Source organism: Schistosoma mansoni, chromosome 2 (genome assembly GCF_000237925.1).
Source record: "Schistosoma mansoni strain Puerto Rico chromosome 2, complete genome".
In the NCBI taxonomy this organism is placed as follows: Eukaryota; Metazoa; Platyhelminthes; class Trematoda; order Strigeidida; family Schistosomatidae; genus Schistosoma; species Schistosoma mansoni.
This window is the reverse complement of record NC_031496.1, coordinates 27,954,472-27,981,003: the sequence shown is the minus strand read 5'-3', so window position 1 is coordinate 27,981,003 and position 26,532 is coordinate 27,954,472. Positions and strand designations below refer to the sequence as shown.

The following is a 26,532-nucleotide window of genomic DNA, read 5'->3' as shown; positions in this document are numbered from 1 at the left end:
AGTGGGAATTGGAAACCAAGATCACTGGAATTTCGATTAACTGATAAGCAGCATCGGGTCTAGTGGTAGACCTAAAAGCTTAGTCTCATGTAGGGTTGTAAATGAGCCTATAGAGCTGTATTTAACCAGAACGAAATCGCCGTTTACTTATAACGTTTCAATGCTTCTCCATCAGAGCTATAAGACAAGACTAATTTCTACAAACCATTTGGAGGCTAAACAAATATGTACTTAAAATCATAAACAGTTCGATATTGCTTCGCCTAGCCCAAATGAACTATAAAGCCAACACTATTCACTCACTAAATTACCATGTTGAGAGCATAATAATAATTGATATTCTTATTAAAGATTGGAGCACTGTATCCAAAATTTGAAGAATCATTTGGCTACCTGAACTGACCTCCATAAAATATTCTCATGCTCATAGTATTTAACAAAATGCCTTTGTTCAGCTTAAATATTTATTATTTCTACACACATGAACAATTTAATCTGTGATTTAAAAAAAGTTGTCTTTTGCTTGATTTGTATGCACAGTAATTCCTCTCCGATGAAATATTTCTACTGTTGTCAATATAGGTGATAAGTTTGCTACTGAAACACTTATTGCTGACTTTATAGTCTCTTCCTATGGTCCCGGCTGCTTCTGCACAACAAACCGGGCAATAGAAAAAAGGGTCAAAATGCGAGTAAGAGCTTCACTGCAAGATTAGTTTATGGGAGGAAAATCGAGGGTATTTATATTGAGAGTTAAAAGTAGCCTTAAGATTCTATAAATTTCCGGAAACACACTACACATAGTGACGGTATATGCGGATATCCAGTCGAAAATGTGACAAGTGATTAATTATTTTCTAGGTGTTTCTGAGAAGCTTCTATTCAGCGCTGATCGAATGAAGCACTCCTTGGTGTTTTCTGGGCCTCCAGGAACTTTCAAATAGGATATTTGTGGATTACCCAATAAAAAAGCTTTTGTGGAAATTATAGAATATTACCAAGACAACAAACCAACCAACGTTAAACAGCTAGTGGAAACATGGAGTTGGATAGGTGCTTCATCCTGATATGGAACTCCTCAACAGTGCACATCCACAATCATTTTTTCAGATAGAATCAAAGACCTTCAAGTCTCACAGTGACAGTCTAACCTTTAAGTTAAAAGTTTTATATCAGAACAAAACGGCTGTTCAATGCTTCTTAGTTTTTAATTGTTACCTAATTTTAGTCGGTTTGTGGTCTGTTATTGTCAATGTTCTTAAACGTTCACATACAAGTAACCCTAACCCATCTTTTGAAGGAATAATTTTTAGAAATAAAAAAACAACAACTGAATTTACTATCTTTCACAAGAAACCAAATTCAGTTCAGTGTGACACCAGTTAATTATAACTTAAATTACAATTAAGAAATAGGTAATAAACTTTAGCTAAAACTTGCTTTCTTATCTTCCTTGCAGAATATAATAGTTTTATGATAAAAATGATTTGACAACTAGATTCTCACAAATTCATATTAACAAAAAAATTGTTACTGTAAAAGAAAACAATCACCATGGAAATAAAAATGGAGGTGAGAAGTAGTTAGTCATCAACTTCCTTTTGCTTAGTGATAAGCTTAAATAATTTGATTAGAACGGTTTTAAAATTAATTTCTTATTCAATATGGTTAAAACGATATTGGACAGTTCTATCTAGAGTGTATTCTTTTTTGCTTTACTAATAGTGGTGAAATAACTAAACATAAAGAATGTACTATGAAAATAACGGAGGATATCAATAAGTGAGAAGTTTGTAGTAGAAACTAAACGAAAGATTTAGAGATGGATAAATCAAATTTCGAGTAACCAGTTGTAACCAACAACCATAGGTAACCGTCATTTGCCCAACTAGAATATGGATGTTTTCTTCTTATTACACTACTCGATCCTAAAGTTAGTAACTTCCTAGAATAACACTTTGTTTCAACTTGACTAAGACTCAGCATTTAGGTATCTAAATCTACACTAGTGATTTGTTTTCGCACTGGATGAATAATTTCCAACACAGACTTCTTCCTTTCCCTTTAACTAGGAACAGGACTTCAAGCCTATCTATTGATAGAGACCCAAGAAAATTATTGATCATTCGAATATCTTCATTCATATACAGGTTTCGACTCAATGGTTGTGTCACAACAGACAAAATTTTCTTAAAATTAACACAAACCAATATTATACTGAATGGATATAAAATTACTGGAGGTTTAAGAATACAAACTGAACAAAAATATAAGGATATCGAATTTATTTCAATACATTTAATTTCTTATTCATAAATAGTACTTAAGGATTTATCATCTATCAAACAACTAACCACTGAAGTGGTTTGTTTTAATGTTTAGATATTCAATAACTAAATGATACGACATCAATTAAACCTCCGAAAAATGGCGTCAGATTAATTTTGTAATTCTTATTCTAAGAAATAAATCTCATAGGGAATAAGGTCGCGGAGATTTTTGAGTCTCATAGAAACCATGAACTGACCAGTGTTAGACTACCATTGAAAACCTTAAGACATTGTAAGTCTGTTTCATCCTAGTATAGGACTACCATATACGAAATAGTGATTAGCTTTGAGAGGTAATGCTCGAAGTTCTAGTGAGAAGCGGTGACCTCTGGAGTTCAACTGTATTGAGAGTGTGGCAGTTACCTACCGCAGCAGATGAAGGATGATCGCGCAATATCATGAGTGAGTTGAAGTCAGACATTAACAACGTTCGATTCCAGCTCAGTGGACTAAATCTTAAGTGTTCGCGCGAGAGACAGAAGCTTTCGGATTTAAGTGCACAGTATGGGATCGTAGATTCGAACTACAGAGGAGTCCGGTACCACAATGAGACAGCCAACCAGTAATTCCAAGTTTTCAATGGTGGTCTATCACCGATCCGCTCATGGTCTTAATGAAATAAATTTTACTCATTGACGTCACGAACCAATCTAAGTGAAACATCTGAAACAGACTGACAACAAAATAAAAATTGTAAATAATGTAACCGTAGTTAGTGAGTTAACCTAAATCTCACAATAAATGGAGTACATACACAAAGCAATCTAGTTTTTAGTGTGGCTCTTTATCTGACTCCAATTAAATCGTATTATGATTGTCATCAAAACACTACACTCGTATATGATCATCGACTTCTCTAGCGTTAGTGAATAACGGAATTAAATAAGTCAAATACGAAGATGGATTTCGAATATGTATATTTCGTACAATCGTTGATCTAGAAAGACGATCAGAGAAACAAAGCGGAGAAAGCGAAAAGGAGAGAGTGATGCAAAACAAAATGACGCACAGTGGAGAAGGTAAGGGAAACCAGCTCAATTTAACCAAGCTTGACTCGATATTTGTAGTCAGACAAAAATAGGTTACAGATATGTGGTGATTAGGGTAAGGGATTAACTCACACGCTCATATAAAAACAGTCAAGTTTATAAGCGAATAACTTCTAAGGTGACTCAAGAAGAATGAATAAATTGGTCTGTCTGGAAGCTAAAATAACCAATGTCGGTTTGACATGGTACTAGACACAACAAGTTACTCAGTAATTATACAACACAAAAACCATTATTAAAAGTTCGAAAAACCAATTCCAATTTTCTAAATTATACGTTTCGTTATAAAAGACATGTGCAGAATCACACTACGGTTCAACAGTATAGAAGTAAAGAATTTGTGTAAGAGACCGAAGGTTCTATCATTATTTCTCTCTAATGGGGTTGTGAATGTAAAATGCTAGGAAGGCCTATGCTAAGACTAAATAGCTCTCCAGTTCTTCCAGATCTCTAGTGGTTTTATAACTTAACTCGGCTATTGATTTCAATGAAACTCAGTATGTTTCCGGATGTGAAAACAATGGGAAAAAGAGTGTGTGTTTGTGTATGGGAAAAAACAACTGAGACTAAACGAGAATTAGATGGGCAATTATTAGATGTGTCAGTGTTTTTTTTTAGGGAAAAAACCTAGACTATTCCCGCATTTTCACATTTTTGAGAATTTCACATTCAACATGACGTATCAACTAAAATTACTATTATTATTACTAATTGCTTTATTCAATATTATACTTTTGGTACAATATAGAATTATCAGCAAGTTTCCATTTGTTATTTCTTGATCGATCCTGATGATAAATATTAAATGGTCACTAGTTAGATTTTTGTAGCCCGTGGTCTGGCTCCAGTTGGACCGTTTCTGATTGCTATTGAGATATACATATCGCCAATCCTCTCATATAATCATCGACCTAACTTGCGTTAGTGAATAACGAAATTTAAATAAGTCAAACATGAGAATGGATTTCGAATACGTATATTTTGTACAATCATTAGTCGGGACATATAATCAGACAGACCTAGCGAAGGAAGTGAAGAAGAAAGTGAAAAACGAAACGGCGCGCAGTGGAGGAGGCACGTAAGCCAACTTTATTTAATCAAGCGTTAATGAATATGTATAGTCAGATGAAAATAAGTTACAGACATGTGATGAATGGTATAAGAAGTACACACTAATACGCTTATAAGAAAACAGTCAAGGTTGATAAGTGAATAATTGATAAGGTCCAAATGTGATTTAAGAAGAATGAATAAACTGACCTATCCAGAAGCTAGAATAGGTTTAACATAGTAACCGACACTACAAAATGTTAACAATTTAAGAATCGATATGTAAATAATGTTTATTCGTTTTAATTCATATTGCCGGCTACCACGATGTTTCTGACCGTACTTTTTTGTAACTTGTACAGCGAAAGGTCGTGAACTTTTCATAGATTATGCGATTAATAAACGTAATGATATGTTAAACAAAAACAGATAACTTGCTGAAATATCTAGATGGCTGTAACAGGTAGCCCAGATATTCACTCAATTAGGAATAGTTATATAAAATTACAACTCAATTTGTCCATTTTCAGTGTTTGTCAGATGAAGTTAACTTAAAGACATGTAAATATTGAATGTTGTTCCAATAATAATTTAGAACAACATATATAAGCGAACAATATTGTTTTCGATTAAATCTTCATCAGGCTTTAATATACAGTAATATTTATATGCATATACTATATTATTAAACCAATCAAGGCAGTTTATGAGTCAATGATAACAGTGGAATAGATTACATAATTAAAAACAATAAGTGAAAAGTACAAATTGGTAGTGTAATGACAGGTGTACTAGTTGTGATAAGAATGATAAAAGGATTGAATCAATGTTACATAATAGAAAAATATAGACACTGAAATAACATTCATAAAAATTATAAGATTACGTAATAAGAAGTGTTCAGATAATTGGACCGTGAAGTGAATATTTGAAAAAATAAATAAATAAATAATTGGTAGGGGGGTGAAGAAAAATAAACGAAGAAAGAGTATGGAAAATAAAATTATTTATTAAGGCCAAGGGAGAGATAAGGGTGTTACAAATTTCTTATGAACACAAAGACTTGTATCGTTGGATCGAATTCCTATAGCTTCTGCTATGTGTAAGAGACGAGATCGAACCACATAAGGAAAACTAGTAGGAATACGATAAATAACATTAAATGCCCGATTTCTGTCAACTTTATGACTGCTATCTATCAAGTGTGAAAGAACCGAGCTCCGTATCGACTTGACAATACCTTTTCCTAACCATGAAGGGAGGTGATCACTAACTCTCTGATTCAGTTGTCTGGTAGTGCGCCCAATATAACTTTCTCCACAGGAGCAGCTGAATTCATAGATACACATAGAAGTGGCGTAACCAGGTAACTTATCCTTTAGTTGGGGAATCACCATAGATCGGGTCGAGTACGATAGACAGAGGTCAGCTGCATTAAACGTTCTCTTCATTGCTCTAGTCAGTCTATCCCGTAGTACATCAATAATAATTTCCTTGAAAATAACTTTACATATTGTAGTAAAGATATACTGTATTTATGTGGTGATAAACGATGGATTCAACGAATATCATGGTATTTAGTTAGGTATAAAATAATGATTATCTGATTGCTAAAATAGGGTAAAAATAACTTAAAATAAGAGAGAGGGAGAGGTAGAGAAACAGAAATTATCAAAAGTTTTCTTTATTATGTATTATGTTTTCGATACCTATTTTTAGCTTTGAACAGTTTACTTTTTCTGTCTTTCTCTTGATCAGTTTTCAGTAACTGCTGTTCTCTTTACATATATATATATATATATATATATTCTTCTGTCTTACTTTAGGACCTACCTGATAAGCATTATTGAATCCTGGATGATCTAAATCATGACAGATGGCCGATACAATCAAAATAAGTTGATCATCTATGTCAAGTAGATTGGTCAAATTTCCACCCCAGATTAAAACATAGCACTGAAACAAAGAAATTAAACAGTATTTAAATAGTCATTTACGTTATATATATATATATATATATATATATATATATATATATATATATCACTTTAGCGAAATCAGACTGAAACTATACTCAGCTTTTTGAGTGATACGAGTGAGAATTTGAGATTCCTTTAGACATATGTGCATATAATGTTCAGAATAAACGCTTTGCAAGGGTGTAAGTAAGTTATATTATTCAGTCGACTATTAACAGTGTAAGCTGTACTACAACCATGAATTGATTCACGTCGTTATATTTCACCTTATCACAGGAATCGCAACAACAATAGGGAAAATTATTCAGATGAAAAACATGGGAGGTGAAACAATAAAATATCATTAGTAGTGATGAACTTAACATTAAGAATAAACTACTACAGAAAACAAATGAAATGATTGGACGAAAAGTAAATTAAGTCTATTTTAAGAAACACCTTATATAAATGTAAATATAAATTAGATGGTTGGTCAAAATATGAAAGGTTAACTCAAAACTGTTCTAACTCAATGCATGATCTGACCACAGACATTAAAATAATTATACTTCTTGAAAAATCTACTTATGGTTGTTTTACCAAGCTTATTGAGAGTTGGTGGTTAACGAAATGTTAGCATAGATAGAAGGATGCTGTTTAATATTTAACAATTTGGTTAATCGGTGAGCAAGCAAGACATAGATTAGTCTATGGAATCGCGAGTAGACTGTGAAATAATCCATTCAGCATTACTTAATGTTGGAATGTCACTGCCAATATTCAAACCTGGGTTATAAACTTTAAAGGCAAAAGACATATCCATGTTTCATGTATTTGATGATACACGATTGTGAAAAATCAATTAAGTACAGTTGGACAATTAAGTGTGTAGTGCCGAATTTGACTCAGGTGCCAAAAATATGAAGTATGTATATTTAGCCACAGAATATTCGGACATAGTACAGTTGCTAGCATGGAGTGTAAGACTTAAAAAAGCTAGTCCCAACCAAGTCAAGACAAAAGAAAATGATGATTTTTTAAAAATTTAACTTACCATTTGTGTCACCATAAATGCATGTTTATAATTATGAAATGGAACACGATTATAACGTCTATAAATATCAGTAAGCCATAAATCTAATTGATGTAATTGTATATTGTAATGCTCAATAAATCCAAGTTCTTGAAACATTTCCCGAACTAAACGTATTAATTGAGCATCTGTTCTAGACCAATTATTAAAAGTAGATGAGCGTAATTCAATTAAATCTTCTTTAGATACAGGTTCTTTACTATATATGATATAAAAATGTATTAACAAGCAAATAATTCATAAATATTTGTGCAATAAAGTGACAGAATAGGTTGATAAAAGAATTTTTGGTCATAGAAATATGTGCACATATATCTTTATACGTTTTCCGAAGGGGGTTTCGTGGAGATTTTAGTAATTTTATATAGTTGAGATCATGAATCAATTGAAGATAGACCACCATGGAAAAGCTCGAAGCACTAGACGGCCGTTTCGTCCTATCGTGAAACTCCTCATCAGTGCTCATCCACGATCACACCTCGCGAGACTCGAACCCAGGGCCTACCAGTCTCGCGCCAGAGCACTTAACCGACGGACCACTGAGCCTGCATTCAACCGTGTTAATGTCTAACCAAATTTCAAGTTAGTTTGTACACTAGATTGATAAAGATTGAAACACTATTAGAAAGATGTTTAGTCCTAGTTTAATGTTGTTCATTGTATCGAATTCATGAGATATAGGCCTAAAGACGAGAACGATTCATATGGTTATCATTTGGTATTTTCAGTTCATTCATGGTAAGTTAGGATCATTATCAAGTTACATCGACAAAGGGTTTTCTTACTCACAAATTAGCTGAATTCATATAAATATATTTACTTCTAGGCTGATCAGTAGTGAATATACTATTATTATCAATAATCATCTTATCAAAAGATTATTGTGGAGATCACTTTTTAGGGAAGATACGTTACCACTCAACCATTGATAATTATAGAGGGCTGGATAACTGTTATGTTTTGGATTTTGCAGGCGGAATTTCAAAAATCGCTAATTCTCTAGACCGAAGTGACTCCGCCTGCAGCTCTTCTAGGGCTATAGCCGGTCCCAAGCCCGGGTAAAGGAGGAGGGTTGTGTATGCGGTAGGCAGCCTCATCCCGTAGAGAAAAACCTAGCCAAAAAATGCTAACCAGATTAAACAAAATAAACATAAACCGAATAATTTTATCAAGTAAAACTTTACATCGATTTATTAATTATTTTGATACACTTTTAATAGACGTAGTCGGGGGAGTGAATTGCGTGAAAAATAGAAGTGGATGTTGTCAAAGAAAGCCTGTAGCGTGACGTTGTTTGAATTAGTAGCTATTTAATTACCAACAAACTTTTAATCAAGTTTCATGTTTACTTCACAAATAACGTTCGGTATATTAATTTTTTGAGAGTACTTACGTGAACAATGAGCAAGAACTTGAACGTACAATAACTAAAACTTCGATTATAGTCAGTCAGTCAGTCAGCTACAACGTAGGACCAGGCACATTTATGCATCGGGTAAAAGTTGCCATACCTCGTTAACACAACAAGATGAACACCGGATTCATAGAAGTAGTTAATTTAGTGGTGGTAATATATAAAAGAAAGGTTGTACATAAGGATATAGTATAGGAAAGAAGACAGATATGTATCAATTTTAATCTCACGATTTAAGGGAAGAAAAAGAGTGTATACACCTACGCCATTGTAATCGATTCTGAGCTATGTCACTCGGAGTCCTCAACTATTGGTTACGATAGTCACGTGGACCCCAACCAAGTAGTCTGTATCTACCAACATGGCTCAGATTAGAAGTTGGTGACTTCAGGCTCTGATGACACGTTTTGTTTTGGCCGCCCCTAACTCTCTTCCAACCTTCCCCAATACTAGTCAGCATTGCGCGTCGTGGTAATCGGTGTTCAGACATACGTAACCCGTGGCCCAACCATCTCAGACTATGAAGATTCATGACCTCATAAACTGATTTACCGTCATTACCCAATACCCTGTGTCTAACTTAGATTTTAATAAATAATGGTTTATTACAAATAATATCTTGAACCAGCCAAATTTCATTACAATACAATCACAAGAAAAAGTGATTATAACTTAAATAGAACAAGAGGTATGAGTATTAAACTGAATTCCCTATATTTTATGACTTCTCATCAGCTGTTATACTGACCAAAATTATAAGGATTAATGTAATCATAAAAAAAGGCTTAACATTAGCAAAGATGGGTGGTGGTTAACAGTGGAATACAGGAAGCGCGTTTCGTTCTATTCGGGACTCGTCAGTTGAATGTACCTGAGTCTTAGAGTTGATATTCACTCTGCGACTTACTTGTAACTTCAGGCAATATCGATGCAATCCACACAGGATGCACATATGTTAGTATGAGACTAATCAATTACAGACCTAAATACCAATAGGAAAATTTAAAGAAACAATGCAAAAATAAATCAAAGGTTAAACATACTTTTTAATTAGTGAAGTTGAGATGAATGTTCGAAATCGAAACGAGAAATATGATAAGACGAACAAGACAGAAAATAAATTATTCAATAAAATTAAGATTGATCTGTATGTATATACAGGAAAGCAGTAATGTATACTATAATAGATAGATACCGGATTTATTTATAATCTTAATAAAGGTAGGAGTGACTATCAGGACTCAGTAGCTAAGTGGATAACGCGATGGCGTTTGAAGCGAAAGATACTGAGTTAGAGTCCCAGAGTGAAAATCAACTCTGAGATGCAGGTACATCCAGCTGACGAGTCCGAAATAGGACGAAACGCGCGCCCTGGATTCCACTGCTAGCCACTGTCCATCTATGCTTATAATGCTTGTGAATTAAGGCTATATCGAGGTAATACGCACAGTATGCACATATGCCAATAAGAGACTAACCAGTTGAAGTCCTAAACATCCACGGGAAGATTCAAACAAACAATACGAAGTGAAGGTAAGAGTAAGTTGAGTGAATTAAGTCAAATCAATGGGTAAGTGTATAATTATTAAATATGATTAAAAATAAAATGCTGAATAGTATATGAACGTCAATAAGATACATATAAGAAATAAAAATTAAAGGTTCCAAAAACAAATGAAAAATAATAAAAAGTTTATTCAATTAACAGTCAGTCACCAAGGTTGAGAAAAGATAATGACGCCTTACTTCTACATACGTAAGTGAAGTTGAAAACGTGTGAAAAAATACCCGTTATAAACCATTTTATTCATGCTTCTTATATATTTTTACTCAGTTTCATGTAAAGTTATAGATTCAATTCGAGGCTAATTCTGCTGGAGTATTGATGTATCTTGGAATAGTACAATGAATATTTGATGTTATGTAGTCAAACCAGCTGAGCACAAGGAGAGCTTATTTTCAATGTCACCATGATTCTTCTTGAAGTCTAATTTCTCTTGGATGGAAAACTGACGAGTACAAGATTTTTAAAAATAAAACGAATTCATTTTACTCTACAAACTCTGTTGTTTTTGTTCCTTCTAAATTTATCAAATGGTCAGGTTGTATGACATATTTTAAATTTATCTGGTAGAGAGAAAGTAATTTTCACATAGAAAATTGAGATCAGATGGACTTAATAAACTTATTGTTTCATGAACAAATTTAAAACTGTAGAATATCACATTATGATGCAATTAAGTATCTGTATCAAAGCTATGCAAAGATTAACTGTTTGGGTGTCATTGGGATCCTAAGTATTCGGGTCGTAATGACAGGAGAACAGTCGTATAAATCTCTTTTTCTATCTCTAGTCCGATTTTCGATCAGTTCATCTATATTGACCAATGAACAATAATCAAAAGCTTAACGCTTATTAGCCTTCAAACTCTTCACCCAGTGACCAGTCCGTAGATAAGACAGTACGCTGATCACTACTCATTTATAGTCAATTCAATCATCAGTCTCAGCTTCATACTATAAGATAATTAAAACGTTTGACAACACACCAACACAGTTATTAAATTATAATGCCTTTATAACTTAGTCATAAGAGATACAAAATCAGAGTAATAGGAGAATATATAGTTCATTAATTATTCTCTTATTATCAGAAGGGGGTTTTCTTGTGGAGATTTCAGTAATTTTATATAGTTGAAATCATGAGTCAATTGAAGCTAGACCACCGTGGAAAACCTGGAAGCACTGGACGGCCGTTTCGTCCTATTGTGAGACTCCTCAGCAGTGCGCACCCACGATCCCGGCTCAGTGGTCTAGTGGTTAAGTGCTTACTCGCTCGCGTGACTGATAAATCCTGGGTTTGAATCATGAGAGGCGGGATTGTGGATGCGCACTGCTGAGGAGTCTCACAATAGGACGAAACGGCCGTCCAGTGCTTCCAGGTTTTCCACGGTGGTCTAGCTTCAATTGACTCATGATTTCAACTATATAAAATTACTGAAATCTCCACAAGAAAACCCCCTTCTGATAATAAGAGAATAATTAATGATATGTCTGGAATGAAAAAAAACATATAACGACGGTATATGGATCAAACGAAAAAAGAAAATAAAGGAAAATACAGAAAAACCAAGAGCCTACTAATTATGCTATATATGCATACATTCTCGGTACGAGTTATACTTTCATAACACTAGTCCTATAAGATCATCCTAATAAGACAATATTTTTTTTTTAAAAAACTTTGATTATTTTAACTCTTCATTTTCTTTCATCAAAGTAATTAGTTCATATGACTAAATAAGAAGTAAGTAAAGATATAAATAGTGAAAAAATCAACCAAGAACAAATGATGGAGGGGGCATTGTTTCTTTTTCACCGTTTCCTACATGTGATGTTAATACATTTAAACAAAACAGGGAATATATGTAGAATAATAAAGATAGAAATATATATATTTAATCATTTCCCAATGAGCAAAAAACCCACACACAAAAAAATTGAATTTCTGACATTTCACGGCATTGCTCAAACGTATTCTTTAGAGAATAAATAGTTAAATATAGATTGTTACAGGAATAGTATATAAAGAATTGACTGGTTACATCGATAATGTAAGAGACTGATAAAAATACATATTTATGAAACAGTGGTAACTATTCATAGTGATGTGTTGTAGCTAACTCTTTATCCTTTGACTAAGAGAATAGAAATTTCTTTTAACTCACTATTTGTCTATAATAATAGCGCTTAAACATAAACTTCAATAAGTTGTCTACAGCCTAGATTGTAAAGTTAATTACTGAAAAGATGAAGTTTAACCACTATAATGATTGGTTTTCTGTATTTATTGTCTTCTTTAAAAAAATGGTTATTAAAATAGAATCAATGCAGGACTGATGGATAGTGGCTAGCAGTGGAATCCAGGACGCGTGTTTCGTCCTATTTAGGACTCGCCAGCTGGATGTACTTACACCTCAGAATTGACGTTCACTCTGAGACTCGAACCCGGTACCGTCCGCTTCAAACGCGTCGTGTTATCTACTTAGCTACTGAGTCCTGATAGCACATATGCCAACAAGAAACTCATCAATTACAGTCCTAAATAACAATGGGAAAATATAAGTAAACAACATCAAATGAATTTATAATACAGGACTGGTTCAAAATATTGCATATATTATGATGAGAACTGTTAAGTTCAAAACAATAAATGATATTAAATGGAGATATCATCAAGTGGTGTTATGTATTTACATCTTTATGACATACATAGGTAAATTGTAATTACAGATGAAAAACAATCTGGCTGTATTTGTCATTTCATAAAAACATAATTTACAAATTACTTATCCATATTCAACAAGTGATTACCCTATTTTAATACAAAATAATTATTAGGAACTTTGGATGTAAACGGATATGAAGCTTGGTATATATCCTCATTAGCCTAAACCATCATATCATGTCACCGTAACAAAATGAAATTAACAAGATGGATTGCAAAAAAAGTCAATGTAATGTAGTAGCGATCGAAATGAGAGAGATTAAGAGATGTGAATGAGGTTGGAAAAGATAAAAGGAAAAGCTAAGTATACAAGGATAATAAGATTCAAAATAATTCATCACCTAATTTGAAGGTGTCTGCTCCATTTTGGATGATCCTGATCCACGTCACCTAAAGGCTTCAACCACTTATCATGGATATCGAATGGATTGTAACTAGATAGTTTGCATATATTACCATGGGGTCATACTAGTACAATAAATGACTTCATGAAGTGATGATATATTCTGACTAGCTTAATTCTAAATTTAAATTGAGATAAGTGGGGTGTTTTATATGTCTAACCAATGATTGTAATAATTCAACTAGGTGAAATTATTTACATGAGAATCTGGATTTATCAACTGATACCAGAGGACACGATACTCTAACCGAGTATCATGTATCAGATTATGAATTATGTCAATAATGTACTGTTAACATGCAACTTTCTTTTCAAAATATGATACACATGACAAATGATAAATATTAATTTACCATAAAAGTTTAAATTCTTGTATATTTCTTCGACTATCTGCATCAGATCGACGAATTAAGTGCATTTGAGGATTTGGAGCTGGTGCATTAAAACCAGGAACTAGAACTTTTTGTGTTGGGGGTTGTTCTGCGGTTAATCCAAGCCAACTGAGATAGGAGAACGACTGAGAAAACAAAAGTTTATAAACAACGACCATATTATTAGACAGAGATACGACATCATCCAAAGTAAATAAAAATTATCTAAAATCAAAAACATGAGTATATTTTGTAGCCTAACCAACATCAAAAGATAGCGTAATAGCTGGAACATTTGATCAGTATAATCATTTCTAGCAATGAGTTTCTCAGAAAAATAAAACAAATACTTTATTATACGCAAAGATGGATGGTGGTCAGCAGTGGAATCCAGGACGCATGTTTCGTCTTATTTGATACTCGTCAATTGGTAGTACCTGAATCCCAGAGTTGATTTCCACTCTGGGACTTACTTATGACTTCAAGCAATATCGATGTAATCTACACAAGATGCATATATACCAATATGAGACTGATCAATTGCAGTGCTAAACACCAATAGGAAGACTCAAACACTCAAATACATTACAATTTTATATAGTTGAGATCATGAATCAATTGAAGCTAGACCACCATTCCAAACCAGGAAGCACTGGACGGCCGTTTCGTCCTATTGTGGGACTCCTCAGCAATGCACATTCACTTTACAATTTACTAAACGAATATATAAGTAAAAAAATTTAAGAAACAATCTGTTAGGACTGTTAATTTTCTAAATCCAATGTATTAAGATTGATCTTAAAGTTCATAAATTCATTCAAGGTGATTGTTGTTCAGTTAACTTTTCGTGCCTATTTATTAATCCATAGAGATTTATTACTCAAATGAAACTTTTTGAGGTTGACAAATTATTTAAATTATTATCAAGACAAAATTAATGTATATAACTGAATTAACTCATGTGTGAATTCAATCTTTTTTTTCAGTCTCTATCAACACATGTCTGGACTTCCATTTCTATTTACTTTGAAGGTAACGAACTGAAACTTTTGAAAATCAAACATGAAGCTTAGTGTTCTATTGAAGTCTTCAAATATACATATATTTCCTTTTGTAACTGTAGTACATGATTTAAAATTTCATAGATTGTATTATAGACTGACCTTTGTTAGACAACCATTGAATATCAGGAAGCACTAGACATCTGTTTAGTTCATGTATGGAATTCTCTTCGGCAGCCCATGACCCTACACTTTAACCCTTTACGCGGGCTTGGGACTGGCAGTAGCCCGCGGAGCAGCTACAGGCGGGGTGGGTTGGAGAATGCTGGTCGGCGGCCTATGCTCTATTGGGAGTAACAGGCGTAAGCAAGTATAAAATCAAATATAAAACAACAAATATAACATCTACCTACTTCAACTTGACAACGTAAATTATGAAGTTGTCTATAGATTTTTGAAATTCGTTTTTTATCCATTTTATCAACGGAGAAATGGTTACATTTACGGTAACTATGAACATTATCATAATGAGCTTCTATGATCTCTTCATCATTATCATCATTAACATCACCATTATTCATATCATCATCTAAATGATATATATTTATATCATTATGTGAAGGTCGAAATATTTTTTCTTGATTTGCATAACTTGTATTAAATGCATCCCATAATTGTTTATTATCAATAATATAATTACTTTTTGAATCAGTTTGACAGAATTGATCCTTTGTCAGATTTATGTGATCAAAAATATGTTGAACACTAAAAAGAACATCAAAAAAAAGTGTATTAAAATAGATCGTTTGAATGTGATATAAATAAATTTGAGGGTCTTTAATCGAACTCATATAAGGTAGGTGATGTCAAGTTTCAAATTAAGATGAAACGGTGAACCAGCACTCTTTAAATATCAATGAGTCTCTTTTTAAATGATGTTAAAACATTGATGAGAGTTGTATGAGAAGATCAAGCAAATATTTAGGTTGATAACAATGAAATTCTATATTTGTACTCATTAAAAATTTCTCTCTTTGAGAACATAAAAGTAAGACACGATCTTCATACACAACAAAGATGTCAACTGATTTTATAGTATAGAAAAATATTCAGCCTATAGCTTACAGATCGTTGATTAGAGAACTTATATCCACTTACTTCAGTCTAAGCAGTAGGGGTAAAACCATTATCCTAACTTAAAAACCGAGCACATTACATTTGTACTTGGTAGATGTATTACATTGAGTAAGATGTGGTAAAGAAAGGAAGATATATATATATATATACGCATGCTAGTTCTGTTCAAGGTTATGATATTTTGTTCCGAGTGTTATGTATGTATTTAAATGACTTAAAAGTACCAAGATTTAAGCATTTACTTTCAAGAAATTGTCAAGTATTTCCTTTCAACTAGTTCCTCCTCAAGGCTCCATACACAGTGTAATTACGGATAAAGTTAATGCCAAGTAAGTGGTGGTTGATTAGTATAACAAAGTAACTTATTATTTTCCGCATACCCAGTAGTCAGTATCCTTTTGCAATCAGTATTATATCACGTCAGGATGATATATTCTAACTTTTGGACGGATGAATTATATTAATTTTTCCGTTTATTGTCACCCATACATTTGACCTTGTCAACTACGTGCATGTTCTGTACATACTTTATGTATGGTAGCGCATATGTATTATCCGATTCTTATTTTTTTACAGGAATTATTAAAATTTGTTCACCCTTAAGTTGATTTATTTCCGAACTCTCATGCTTTGTACAATCTCTGAATCTTTTCTTTCTCTGACATCCAGTGTTAACATTAAGAAACTTACGTATCCTAAAAACAAATAAGTAGAATCTACATTGGGTTGACATCATCATTGTTTAATATTACTGAAGTCAAACACTGGAAACCGTAAAACTCGATGGATGCGAAATTATATTGAAAGACAAGTTTACATAATCGGCTGACTATAGCAACTCATTACGTAAAAGTACGAATAAGAATTAAAGAATTTAGAAACTCGAATTATAAATTAAAATAAAATGAAATTTCAAATTTGAGAAACGTAAGGAGTGATTAGGTAGAATGTTTTGGTAAATTAAGAGGCTATACAAACGTCCTCCGTACAAAATGAATACGATTATAGATAAATACTTATCGGTTTTGTTACATGTAAAAGACGAATCCTGGAAACACGATGCAAGTTCGATAGAATTCGATAAATAACTTTGGATGGTAAATTCATATCTAAATGATTGCTTGTATCTACTAAATATACTAAACAGAGCTTTTCACACTCCTTATCTATACTTTGATCATGTAGGAGGAATAATGCTCAGGAATAAACCTGGTTGTACTCCCAATATAACTGACTTCACAGAAGTAGTTCAACTGTTGAACAGATATAGAGGCGGTTGTAACACTTGATGTTTGTAGCTGATTTTTGAATTACAGATTATAGATTATTAATTCGTAAAAATAATTTCTAATTTGATCAAGGCTAAAGCCATTTAGTAGTGTAGTGAACAGAACACGAGTGGGGACAATCGAATGTATTTAAGCACAAATTACAGACTATTTCACTAAACTCTGATAACAGTAAACAGTTAATTTGCAAAATAACAATCAATTGTCTCAATCATAACTGCTCCTTCTGCAAATATCAGTCCGTCTTCTGTGATTTCATTGTTTATGCATATTCCTACAAATTGAGCTTCATTCCTGTTCTTTCCTTATCGATCTTCTGCCAAAATACATTCTATGTCTGACCATCACCACATACTACCTGTATGGATATAAGTAGACCACACCACAGTAGCTCTGATATAGATGAAGTTGATTATTGAATGAGTCGTTAAATTACTTTGTGTAAAAAAAAGCTTTTTTACGTTGATGACTTTCTTGATATGCGAAAATTTTTCGGATAACATTTTTTTTAGAAAAAAAGTTCTGAGCTTCAAATGTGTGGTTGCAAGTGTTTATCAGTAGTAAATGTTTGAAGCATAAGAAAGCTGTGAAAATCTAATTGAAACTGTATGGTAATCACTGGTTGGAAACAGTATAGGATCGTGGCTACCAATAAACATTAGCTCAAGTTAACACATAACAAATCAACACGTAGTAGCAATTGTAATAACAAACAAGATGTATCTAACCTTGATTACTAACTCCATTTTATTATTATTATTATTAGCTTTATTCAGTATTATATTTTTGGTACAATATAGAATTCTCAGCACAAAGTACTTCAACAAGTTTCCGTTTCTTACTTCTTCGTCCTTCCTGACGATAAATATTGAGTGATCGCCAGTTAGAACTTAGCAGCCCAGTCAATCGACATCTGGGTAATGTACATTCTTCTCGCTGCATATTGCCAGCAACCACGATATCTCTGATTAAGCCTTCTGTAACCTTTACAGAAACGCACCTGAATAGGTTGTGCGATTAATAGGCATAATGATGTATTAAAACAAACAAAATTAGATAACTTGTTGAAATATCTAGATGACAGGAACAGGTAGCCCAGATGTTTAAACAGGCCGCCAATGTTGTGATATTTGATTGAATCAATAATCACACAATTGCAAAACACTATCACTTATGTGGCTTTACCAACATCCGATGATATTAAAGTAGTATTTCAATAGATTTATTAGTGTATTATAAAACTTTATCTAGTGAACAATTCTATATTATAAGTTAATAAGTATTACTTACTTACTTACCTACTTACGCCTGTTACTCCCAATGGAGCATAGGCCGCCGACCAGCATTCTCCAATTATTCATTGTTGTCTTTTTTTTAAAAAAGTCAATGTAATTATAGTTCATTCTATACTACAGGTTGGTTATTTTTTTAGCAATTATAACTAACTACCTTGTCACTTTATTAAAAATAAAATAACACATATTACCAACAGGTAACCATCTTGTTGCTTAGTTACATATACATTTTCATAATATTTCCTGTTTATTGAATCAATATACTTTAATTTTCTTATGAGTACTAAATATAACTTTATATTAAAGAATATTCAACAATAACGAACCAATTCAAGACGAAATTCTCCAGTTTCTACTCTTATGGGAATGATAAAAAGACTTTTTTTTTCTCTTTCATACTTATTTACTCATTCATTTTTTTATTCATTCATGAATTTGTGGGTTTACTTCAATTTATAATCACGAAAGCTTATTATTTAAATGAAGCACACCGAGATTGAGCATTCGTATTTCAATGATTTATATAGATAGAAGAAATGAGAAGTTTCGAAGATTCAAATTAGAACAATTTATAGATAAAACGAAACATAGAAGAATGTTAAACTCTTAGATAAAGCGTGGAAATAAGCGTCAAAGTGTTTGATTATCAAATCAATATAACATTTCGGTGACCTTAAATAACCTAAGATATACAGATCTTAAAAAAAGTTTTGTTTTTAAAATAAAATAAAAGCAAACAGAAAACATGAAACATAATTAATGAGACCTTATTTATGTGAAAATAAACAAGTTTTTAGTTGACTCTATATACAAGGATAATGGATGAGGTCAAAGAATGAAGTTTGCATTTATTTTACCTGTCGTCTGGTCAACTAAATATAGCCTTAGATTATTTTGGTTTAATTTATTATTTTCACGGTTGAAAGCATGAGTCAATTGAAGCTAGACCATCAGGGAAAACCTGGAAGCACTGGACGGCCATTTCGTCCTATTGTGGGACTCCTCAGCAGTGCGCATCCACGAACCCGCCTTGAGAGCTTCGAACCCAGAACCTACCAGTCTCGCGCCAGAGCACTTAACTGATAAACCACTAAGCCGGCATCCGATGATGTTAATGCCTAACTTCAACCAATCCACGAAGTTGAGCAACCGTTCACCAATTATCTTCAGTGAGTTGTTATCTCACAACAGACTTGGTTTGAACTTCACTGGTCACTGCTTCTCACTAGAACTCCTGGATTTACCTCTCGAAGTCAGTTTATTAGTTTGAAAACCTCACGATCCAGCGCAAGATGAAAAGTGCCCGGGAACACTAGGTGTCGTTAAAAGTAATGTAATAATAGCTGTGTAATAGCTTCCAGGTCTTAAACATTCCTCTTTAGATGAAGTGTGTTCGTAATGAACATAGTACACTATTCTATAAATCATTGGTATAGAGTATTACTACGTTGTCATTACAAATTGTGATTTGTATCGTTCTGCTTGGTTTACAGAATGATAACTTGTATGAGGTATCAATCGGTTAATTCATGATAAATTAAAAAACCCCAAGTCGAAATCAAACAATGGCTATGCGCATTTATCATATCGTGTCATTTCAAGACTAATAAAATATCAGTTTATAATATTTTGAGAGAATATATTTATTTATTTATTAAATAAAATGAAGAATATGGATTAGTTAATAATTTATATTCATATATATAGAACTGTATCAAATTGTAGGGCCGATAATCCTATTATTTTCTCAATTGGATGGTTTCTGAAGACTACTTCAGTTTGAGTCTGGTTTTAATAATACACTAATATCAATTGCAGAACTGTTGAAAACTAAGGTCAGATTGACAGCTGTTTCGTTCTAGTGTGGCACTCTTTAGCAGTTTTCATACCCACGACTGCCTATTTGGTCGAAACTATGATGTATAAAGTATCAGCTTGAAATGATATTCATTTATACTTGATTCTATGTTAACCATGATTAGTTGTCCTAGTAAGATTTAAATTAAAGGCATCATGTAGGAGATTTTTTTTTAAAAAAGGAACATTTCTGAAAGATTTAAAATACAATTTTTGTACGTTTGACATAACTTTAAAGTACAAATTCAGGAATAAACCATTTATGTTTATTAGATTAGGGTAAATAATAAAAACCATAGAAACCACGTAAATATGCTTTGGTCTTCAATAAACAAACCATATATAACCGAAATGAACTATAAAGGAACTAGTAAATAAGTTTATGTTTAGAACATCAAGGTTAATTATGATAAACGATTGAACAAATAAAGGTAACTAAAAATAGGACTGGTGACAGGCTAAAATAATTATTCGCTTATAAAAATTGAATTGCATAGCTAAATCTCCTTAGGCGACAACAACATGAACTGGATAACCACTGCAGAAAGTGAGTTTAGAAAAAAAAATTAGTATCTAGCTTACCAACATATTCATTCCCAATACATATATTATTCAAATAAAATAGAATATAATCATATAATGACGACTGAAAATCAATTATTGAATAACAATAGTTAATAAAGATAACTAGATAGTATTTAGAATATAAGAGTATAAGTTTAGAAAGGTCGAATATATCCATGTATGTGTACTGATAAACATTCATTCATTTAGAAAAATAGTTATCATGGTAAACTGTAATCAGTTAGAGAAATAATGAAAATCAAAGAGTTTCTTAGTGGAGCTGCTTTCTGTGGGCTGAGCGGCCTAATCATAAAGCTTTCAGTGTTTTCAAGACAATACTTTCATCACAAAATTAAGATAGAATAGATCGGTTAGAATTTCTCTACGACGTGCATCAACTATCCATTGTTCCAGTTTTATAGTTTAACAATGGCCACTCGCGACCTTGGACAGGCTCAAAATCGTGACCTCTGAGTCTTTAGATGAGAGCGGTACTTTTGGAACACCGATTCAAAGTACACCGTTTCACAATTACCACATCGGGCAATTCACGATACAGAATGTGAAACATTGAAACCTGTCATCTTACTATGCCAACGGTGCACAGAAACTTGAATCGATATATGTATGCACCAGAATCTACGTTGCGTGTTATTGACTGACAAAATTCATAAATCAAAAATTCAAAGTCAAATGGAGTTGATTTCAAACAAAATATACTATGTACGATGATTTATAATAATCATCTCTGTATAAGAATATGCTACTCAGAAATAATCAATTAATGATAGCCACAATTAAACCCACATACAATTTGTCTCTATACATATTAACAGGGACTAAGTTCTCATGGATTTGACATGCTCACATGACAAATGAAAAGGAAATGTTATTAATTAATGAAAAATGTTTAGAAAGAAACTAATTATTATAAACTTATGTACATATAATAAAATAAATGGATAGTGAGATGAATATCTGACTAATTAACTAGAATAATTAACTGTAAGTTTTTCATCAATTACCTATTTCGAGAGGGCATTCTTAGGTTTCTTGTGACAAGCTGTAAACAGTGCAGTTACTACACACCAATGACATTTGACAACAGATGGTCAATATAGTGGATTGATCGACGCAAGAAATATAAACAAATAGATAACAATCGAATTGTCTGAAAGTGAGGCACTCATCGTGAAACATGAGTGTTCGGAGTTTAATGTCTGGTGATGTCGTGGTATTGTCCTACTGAGAAGTTCCATGTTAGTATGGAACAACTCTCTAGTGCTTCATAGTTTTCAATGCTTTGTTAGCTAAAATTAATAATTAGTAGTCACCATATAACACAATCTCAATTAACAAAGCTTTATTCTAGTGATATATGGTCGTAAAAGTGTATTATAGACGTTTTTATTAAATGAGAACAGAACAACTATTTGATGTCTTTACTTTCATATGATCATCATCAGCTGATATGTGCTTATGATAAAAATTAGTTTTACAAACTTTGTGGCATATCTAATAGTGAAGAGTAAATGTAATTTTGAGTTGGCAGACAAAGATAATTGAAGACCAGTGATCAATCGATTATTACATAAGTTCTATGAATAAGATGAATTAGAATTTATTTGTTCTACATACCGTAAGTCTAGTTGATAACTAATTGATGATTTATTAATAATACAGTTAGTAAATGTAGACAGCTGAATAAAACTTTAAAGAAAAAAAAACTATGGTTTAATTATTTAACGTGACTAACTTTTAATTACATAAAATGTCTGCCAACCTACATAGCATTAGAGTTAACTAACTCCCTAAACAGATATGAATATAAACATTCCAAAAAAGACATAAAAGATCTATATTAGAAACAGAAGCACATGTAGTGGCAGAAATCACTTTGAATTTGAATTATTTAATAACAATTTTAAATGATATGTAATAGATAGAATGTGGCTGACCGTTGAGTCTAGGACAGACCTTTCCTTCTTTTTACGGACTCAACGGTTGAATGTACTTACATACAACAGTTGATGTTCACCTCAAAACTCGAACCCAAAACTGTTCGCTAATTGGACTCAGTAGCTAAATGAACAACGCGATAATATTTGAAGCAAATGGTACTGCGTTGGAGTCTCAGAGTGGATGTCAACTCTGGAATGCAGGTATATTCACTTGACGAGTACCGAAGGGGACGAAAACTGCAAACTATATTCAACTACCGACAACGATCCATTTATTTTATATCAACTTGTGTCATAATGGTTATATCGAAGCAACCCGCACAGGACGTCCACATGCCAACTAAGACTGATTAGATTTCAGGCGAAATATCAAAAAGTCAATCATTTCTAAAAAAAACTTACGTCACTTATTTGGAAGAGTCTCAGTCCTTCGTTTGTTTATGTTAAGGACTATAATTATTCAGTCTAATTAGTGTCAAGTCGCATAATTATTTATCTATATATGAACAATGAACAAGTTCCCTCGTTCGGTAGCTTTTAACTGCGTCCATCGATTCACCAGCTGTTAATAAGCGACTTATATAGGCCGTGACCAGAGTTTGTTTCAAAACAGATGTGAGAACATATTTAAGTATGGCGAGAGGGAAATTGCAGGTAGTTCTTTTGTTGAACAATTAATCGATTCTAATTACTCGACGAATTAAAATAAGACAAGTTTAAGTAGTACAGAGATATGACGATATCAAAAAGATAAACAGGTCAACACTAATAAGACATTCCTAAGATTCTTTTCCAAACAACTACATTTAATCTCTTCGAATCTCATATCATTAAATTGCACACATATATCAGCTCTGATCCACACTATAAATACCACGTTTCCCACGCCCACGAAAATATGCACGAATACACATAAATATTGTCTCACTTTTGATTTAAATAGCATCCCATTAGTATGAACGGACTGGTTTTGATTATCTTTATTGATCCTAAGTCAAGAAACACTACATATGCACTATCGTGGGTTCATTGAAATTAGGACAACACATATAAGCGAGCAATATTGTCTTCCATTAGATCCTATGGTATGCATGAGAATACTGAATCAATGATTTTGAGATGGTGGAGACGATTTGTAGCTCAGGTGGGTGATTTTGATGTACATTTTTCTCTGAGCTCAGAGAACAAACCTACATCAAAATATTAAATCAATCAAGACAGTTTGAGTCAGCGATCACACTAAAGTCAATCACATAAATATGCATAATAAATAAAAAGTACAAACTGACGGTGTGATGACAGATTTACTAGTTGTGATAATAATACTAAGGACTTGTATCAATGTTTCATAATGGGAAGTAGGTCAAAGATTTTGAATAAAATCCACTAAAAATAATTAAAATTACGTCGTATGAAGTGTTCCAAATAAATATTCAGTGAAGCATCAATTTGGAAAAAAGAGGTAAGGAAAAATGGATAAACAAAGAGTATGGTAGATAATAATAAATAAAATCGTATGTCAAGGTTAATTTGGCTAAGGAGGACATTAGAGTTTTATAAATTTCATATGAATATGAAAATTTGAGCTGTTAGCTGGAATCTATATAGTTCCAACTATATGTAGGACACGAGGTCAAAGCCTGTAAGGAAAAGTAGTGAGTGTACGATGAATTATTCCGCACGATTTATTTATATTTTTTACAAGACCTCTATTGATTAAATATGACAACGGAACTGCGTATTACTTTGATCATAACCTCTCCCATGCACGAAGGCAGGTATTAACTAACTCGTTAGCTCAATGATCTGGTTGCATGCTCAATATAGCTTTCTCTACAGAAACAAATTATTTCGTGGATACTCACGGATGTGCTAAATTCAAGTAATTTATCTTTTAGTTGAGGAAACAACACAGATCGGCTACAAAAAGATAACCACACGTCTTTGTCATTGATTCAGTCAGTCTATCCTGTCCGTCAATGCTGAATTAAAGCTTCAGGTTTCCTATTAAACATCAACGTCACTACTTTTCCTGTACATTACGAACACGTGTTTCTTAAAAAATCTTGTGAATAAGCTCTGTTTCGTTGTTTATAGTATCATCTGAGGATAGAACTAAAAATGAGCTTATCCACCGATTTGTCTATTTGACACAAAATGAACGTTCATTGTAAATTTCAAAAGTAATTCTTTGTAACTATCTCCGGAAATTCCAATATTGATCTGGTTATTAAATAGTCTTAGAATTATTGATGCCATGGAGAGCAAAGAAGTAAGATCTAGAGATATCATACGTTTACATTTTAAGTTTAAATGTTCCTCTTTGGGAATGAAACTCAAAACATCTTTAACGCTTCCATTACCGATTCATTTGTGTAATGCATCCAAGATTTGAATTAAGCGCTTGGAATTTTTATGTTATGAAAAAATATACATACTGAAAACTGGACAAAAAAGACTAGAATTTGGGAGTCACAAAGTGGTGGAGTGTTCGACCCCCTGGGTGTCTATGAACTATGAACGGTTGGAGTGATTCTTCCCTTAATTTTCAATTCTTTAAGTTAATTGGTCAGTCGTTTCTCTGCTTTCATATTTATATCAGTAACGCCGCCGAATTTTTGGAACTTTGTCGGCTCATTCAAAAATGCGTTCATTTTATCCATGTCATTTGTTATGTCTATTTCAATAAGCACCATTCCTTTGTCTGACTTGCTTATGATCAATGTTGTTGTTTCTAAATTTCTGTTAGTCGTTCGCGCAGTTGATCGAAGGCCCATGGATCCTCACTAGTGAGTAGGTTCATGCTAGGATAAAACTATAGTGTAGTGCATCCCCGGTTTCATTGATAGTTTAACTGAGATCACTTTGTGATTTGAAAATATAAGAAATCTATCACTAACTCATAAGTAACCTTGACTAATTTAATGTTTTCAAATACATGCATATAAATATTCCTGTAACGTCTAATAATAAAAACAATATTGTTTGTTTATATATATTTGGAACTATCACATCAAATTTGATTTTAATGAAACCTGAAAAATCAATTTCCTATTTTTTCGACACAGTTATTTTATGCATTAGCTTTCTTTTCTTTGAAATGCAGTCAAAGAATATTAGGGATTGATGATATACCTTAATGACAATTCAAAAATTTATAGATGTTTTTTCACTGTTGAAAGCATGAGTTATTTGAAGCTAGACCACCAAGAAAACCTGAAAGCACTGGACGGCCGTTTCGTCCTATTGTGGGACTCCTCGGCAGTGCGCACCAACGATCTCAACTTGCTCAACTTCGTGGATTGGTTAAAGTTAGACATTAACATCATCGGATGCCGACTCAGTGGTCTATCGGTTAAGTGCTCTGGCGCGAGACTGGTAGGTTCTGGGTTCGAACCTCATGAGGCGGGTTCGTGGATGCGCACTGCTGAGGAGTCCCACTATAGGACGAAACGGCCGTCCAGTGCTTTCA

The 26,532-nt window shown here is 32.9% G+C and overlaps 1 protein-coding gene across 1 annotated transcript in view; it reads right to left on the bottom strand.

Moving 5' to 3' along the window:
• Positions 1-26,532, bottom strand: part of Smp_146120 (putative high-affinity cgmp-specific 3,5-cyclic phosphodiesterase) — a gene marked incomplete at both ends in the record, with an annotated part of 36,903 nt that overhangs the window by 7,341 nt on the left and 3,030 nt on the right. Inside the window, 3 exons of the mRNA XM_018796282.1 lie at positions 6,263-6,385; positions 7,442-7,679; positions 13,939-14,102. Coding sequence (XP_018650510.1) covers positions 6,263-6,385; positions 7,442-7,679; positions 13,939-14,102 — 525 coding nt within the window. The remainder of the gene's footprint in view (positions 1-6,262; positions 6,386-7,441; positions 7,680-13,938; positions 14,103-26,532) is intronic.